Source organism: Suncus etruscus, chromosome 17, assembly GCF_024139225.1.
Source record: "Suncus etruscus isolate mSunEtr1 chromosome 17, mSunEtr1.pri.cur, whole genome shotgun sequence".
Taxonomy (NCBI): domain Eukaryota; kingdom Metazoa; phylum Chordata; class Mammalia; order Eulipotyphla; family Soricidae; genus Suncus; species Suncus etruscus.
This window is the reverse complement of record NC_064864.1, coordinates 76,805,408-76,810,437: the sequence shown is the minus strand read 5'-3', so window position 1 is coordinate 76,810,437 and position 5,030 is coordinate 76,805,408. Positions and strand designations below refer to the sequence as shown.

Genomic DNA, 5,030 nt, shown 5'->3' with positions numbered 1-5,030 from the left:
CTCTCTTCTGACCTTCACTCATCACCATCTCCCAGACCCATCTGGGGAACAGCCACTGCAGAGAGAAAAAGTAACTACAAGTTACTTTTACAGGTATGTAAAAGTTACTTGCTAAGTAACCTCCTGCCCTTTTTTTAATTCCCATCTTTCCAAGAGTCTCTTGTTCCATGACCCTGGCTGGTGAGGGTGTGTTCCCTAAGGTTCTCATAATGGGATGAACCCAACCCTGCACTTTGGATGAGAAATTTCCAGTCTTCATGCAACCTCTCCCCGTTTCCTCCCTGTGAGTTGGGCAGGTCTGATCAGCTGACATGTGCCCCACCCACACTCACTTCCTTCCGAAACCATGGCTGCTTCCTCCCCAGGCCCAACTCAGGAGGGAAGCCCAGTTTTAAAAATATGGAAGGCCTAGAAATTGAGAGAGTGGGAGATGAGAGAGGAGAGAGGAGAGAGGAGAGAGAGAGAGAGAGAGAGAGAGAGAGAGAGAGAGAGAGAGAGAGAGAGAGAGAGGAGAGAGAGGGGGGGGGAGGGAGAGAGAGAGAGAGAGAGAGAGAGAGAGAGAGAGAGAGAGAGAGAGAGAGAGAAGAGTAACTGACCCAGGTTTGATCTCCAGCCCTGAGCACCAAGAGGAGCAAGCCCTAAGCAGAGTCAGGAGTCAGCCTTGAGCATGACCAGATATGGCTCCAAGGAAAACAAATAAAGAATAAAATGATCTGATCTGAAATAGGGGGCTGGAGAGATTAAGGCACATGCCTGGCATGCAACTGACCTTAGTCCAATTCCCAGCACCACAGATGGTCCCCAAACATCTCCAGGAGTGATTCCTGAGCAGTTAGGAGTCAGCCCTGAGCAGCTGGGGAGAACAAACAAAACACATAAAGTGTAAAAATGCAGACATACAAGAATGTGGGGGGGAGGGAGCAGAGATCCAGCTATTCTGTGTCTCCCAGCTCTGTGCCCTAAAACTACACTGAGTTCTCAAAAGCCTCCTTACTTGGAAAGCACCAATCACAGTGGGTCCCACCTTCTGTTTGTCCCCAGTTTCTTCCAGATGTCCAAGGAAGCTGCTCTTATGTCTAGAGCAGAAGCTCCTGGTGGCTGGAATCATCAGCTGGTTCCAGGGGGCCGTGGCTATCATCTCCTGGGCTCCCACTTGGGGCATCCACACTGTCACCACCAGGCTCATGTGCACCCTCAGTTCGTCCCAGTCATTCCTGGACACTCTTCCCCCATGTGAGGTTTCAGGGAAGGCCTAGTAATCACCAAAGGAAAGTTCCATCAGATGAATTCCTTCAAAGGGCTCTGGGTACTGACTTCCCGCACTGCTCGCAGCCACAGGCAAGCAGAACTGGAAAGAGTCTCCTCCAAACTGGAGCCACGTAGGGTGTCCACTATTAGTGCCTCACCTCGCATTCTCCTCCTGGGATGGAGGGAAATGAGACCTGGGCTTAATTCAAAATGTGGTGGAGACAGGGCTGGTGCCCCCATTTCCTGCCACCCAGCGCCCCTTCCTCACTTCGTAAACTCCAATTCTGTTTGGTCACTTCTGCCCCTGTACCAGTGCAGCTATGAAGAGCATCCAGCCAAGACACACCGCAATTCTGAGCATGGCCCAAGAAGTCTCCTGTGATCTCCAGGCTTTTCCAGGGTGTCAGAAAGGCCAGAGGGAGCTTCGGGCATGTGAGGACTGGAAGGATCAGGCATGACCCTGGGAGGCTCCCCAGAGAAAGAGGAGGAGGAGAAGAAGGAGGAGGAGATCAACACTTTCCCAACAGGGCTGAGTCTGAGGGTGCCAGGGCCCGTTCCTGTGGCTGGAGGGCATCACGGTACAGCTGTGCCTCATCCTCTAAGCTTGTGATGCACCCAGGGAGTGGGCGGATGCTGTAAGCAACGTCAGAGGCCTTGGTATGAGGCTCAGGGAAATGCTCTTCGTCATCAGGTGACACTGGGGAGGGTAGTTCTTGGCGCCTTTATAAGGTGCCACAGCTGCTCAGCACCAGTCTCAGCCACCTCCTCCCGCCCCACCATGAGGATCCACCACCTTCTCCTGGCACTGCTCAGCCTGTTCTTGACTCAGCTTGTCCCAGGTGAGTGGGGGCAGGACACCGCTGGAGGGGCTCATCTGCTTTTCAGGAGCTATAGACCACATTATAGGGGCACCAGATTATCCCACTCCCATTGGTTTGGGGCTGGGAACATCACTAACCCCAAGGCAAGTCGCTGACCTAGGTTCTATCCTGGCATCTCATAGGGTCCCCCAAACCTGCTAGGAGTGATTCCTAAGTGCAAAACCAGGAGTAACTCCCGAGTGCTGCCGGATGTGGCCCAAAGCCAAAAAAGAAAGACCCCCAAAGCCTCCTGAATTGTGGTAACCAAACTGACCATGGGTCACCTCTTATCCTTGTGGTCAAGGCTGTGTGGTTGACAGGGACCTCAGGCTGTTGGCTCATGTTTGGGTAGTGTCAGACACTTTCTCTTCAAGATGTTGGGGGAGTTGAGCACACACTAGGCCCTGCTAACAGAGCTGTCACTGCTCATGAGACACAGGTGACTGTCTTAATCTTTCTGTGACTCAGACATATGATGGAGGAAAGGGAGATTTGGGGGCTTGGTGGAGACCCCTGGAGCCTCACGGGCCCATACATGTCCCCACAGGTGATGCGGGCATCGTGAACACGCTGCAGCGCTACTACTGTCGGCTTCGAGGTGGCCGCTGTGCCCTGGTGAGCTGTTTGCCTAAGGAGGAACACATTGGCCGGTGCTCCTCGGCTGGCCGGAAGTGCTGCCGTAAGAGGAAGTGAAGAACTGCAAGGAGAGGAGAGCATGTGTGATGAAAAAGACCTCCCTAGAAGCCCAAGACATTAAATATTATTTTTATTTAGAAAAATCTAGGCATGTTGTTTTGTTTTCTTAAATCTGATCATTGCTGGGTGATGGGGCCACATGTGACAGTGCTCAGAGGCTACCCCAAGCACTGGGATTTCTCCTGGCTCAGTGCTCAGAGGTCTCTCTGGGCTCAGTGCTCAGGAGAATATTCTGGTGGTGTTCAGGACACTATGCAGTGCTGGGATCATCCAGGGCTTGGTCCTTACACTCTTCTCTCTCAAGCCCTCAAATCTGGTGACTGGCCACTATTTCCAAACAAAGAGCTGAAAAGGTCCAAGTGACTCAGTTTGGGGAGACCAGATGCTACTCAGGATTCTCTCAGGGACCAAGGCTGATTTTTCATGGGAAACAGGACAAATATTCACCCCAGTCACATTGGGGAACTGTGTGCTATCCATCCTCTCTTCTCAGAGCTCTCTGGCACCCCCCAGGAGTGGCCTGACTTTGGGCACATGGTTGAGGCTTTTCCCCCAGTGCCCCTGGCCTCCCTCCCACAGGCCCCAGCTGACCTCACCATGCCTTACCATTCCTCCGTCCCCCAAAGCTCCTGATTTCCAGGAAGCTAGAGTCTTTGCCTTTGTCAGTGCTGGACCATCCAAAAATTGCCCTGAGGATGAAGGGGCAAAGTATGTCCTCTGAGTCAAAAGACAGCCTACAGTGTAGACAGACCAAGGCTGAATCTGTCTGCATCTGAGCAGAAAAAGCAGATAAGGTCTGTGTCCAGAGAACAATGGATGGGACAGCCTGGTTTTAAGGACAACAGCCCCAGACAGGTGCTCCAAGAATTCAGAACTCGAGGGGAGACCATTTGGAGGTGACGTTGAAAGGTTTGAAAAATATTGCTCTTAGAAGTATGAAACCCACTCACTGTCACCTGGATATAAGATGTTCAGCCCAAATTTATTCAGCTTTATATGCTAAATTGAATCAGAAATCACAGAAATCAGAAAGAAACCAGAAAACTGGGCCCAGGATCCAGAGCTGGGTTTCTAAACACACCCTCTGCTGACAAAAGAGAACAGAATTAACCACCAAGGATTAGAAGAGTAGTGATGGATATTACAGGTATTTTCTTTTTTTTTTTTCTTTTTTTTCTTTTTTTTTTTTTTTTTGGTTTTTCGGGCCACACCCATTTGATACTCAGGGGTTACTCCTGGCTAAGCACTCAGAAATCGCCCTTGGCTTGGGGGGACCATAAGAGTCGCCGGGGGATTGAACTGCGGTTCTTCCTTGGCTAGCACTTGCAAGGCAGACACCTTACCTCTAGCACCACCTTGCCTGCCCCTACAGGTATTTTCAAGGTTGACAAGAAAAACCTCATTGTGATGAGGCTTGAGAAATATAAAAGGACCAGATGGTTCTTTAATCCAGACAGCTACAAAAATAATTATTGGATTTCAAGTGAGCCCAAGTGGATTCATGGAAATGGCAAATGGCAGTCCAGAAGAAAAGATCAGTCAGCCTAAATCAAATAATATAGAAAAGCTAAGAAAGAGGCCTGGAGAGATAGCACAGCAGTAGGGCGTTTGCCTGCATGCAGCCAATCCAGGAGGGACGGTGGTTTGTATCCCAGCATTCCATATGTTCCCCCCAGTGAGTGGTTTCTGAGCGCAGATTCAGGAGTAACCCCCGAGTGCCACCGGGTTGCCCCAAAAAAACAAAAAGAGAAAAAGGAAAAGCCAAGAAAAAGGCCAGAGAGCCAGTCCAGGCGAAAAGGTCACACTTGCCTTGCCTTGATGAATGGTTCAAACCCTGACATTCCTGAGCACCAAGAGTAATTCCTGAGCATAGAGCCATTAATAAACCCTGAGTTCTGCCAGGTGGTCCTCAAAGAACAGAACACACACACACACACACACACACACACACACACGAAGTGAAGAGCTGAGAGAAAAGACAACCAACCCCAGTTTTGCAGAGATTAGTGGGAGACAACAGTGAGTGGCTAGTGAGGGCTGTGCAAGGGGCTGTTTCCAAACACTCTGAATCCACCAGGAATATAACAAGAATCAGCCTAAGGAACACCTCAGGAAACACATCAGTAACAAATTATTTTAGTCCTATTTTTTTTTTTTTGCTTTGAAACTTTTTTTTTCAATTTCTTTTTTTTTATTTTTATTTTGATCATAGTGGCTTACATATTG

The 5,030-nt window shown here is 49.8% G+C and overlaps 1 protein-coding gene across 1 annotated transcript; it reads left to right on the top strand.

The window, feature by feature from the left end:
- Nucleotides 1–2,026: 2,026 nt before the first annotated feature.
- Nucleotides 2,027–2,801, top strand: LOC126033629 (beta-defensin 103A-like). Its single transcript, XM_049790615.1, has 2 exons — nt 2,027–2,087; nt 2,656–2,801. The coding sequence occupies exons 1-2, from the start codon at nt 2,027–2,029 to the stop codon at nt 2,799–2,801; spliced, it is 207 nt and encodes a 68-aa protein (XP_049646572.1).
- Nucleotides 2,802–5,030: the final 2,229 nt, after the last annotated feature.

Coding starts and splice junctions, on each gene's coding strand:
- LOC126033629 (XM_049790615.1), top strand. CDS start 2,027: ATGAGGATCCACCACCTTCTCCTGGCACTGCTCAGCCTGTTCTTGACT. Junction 2,088..2,655: donor CTTGACTCAGCTTGTCCCAG/GTGAGTGGGGGC, acceptor ATGTCCCCACAG/GTGATGCGGGCATCGTGAAC.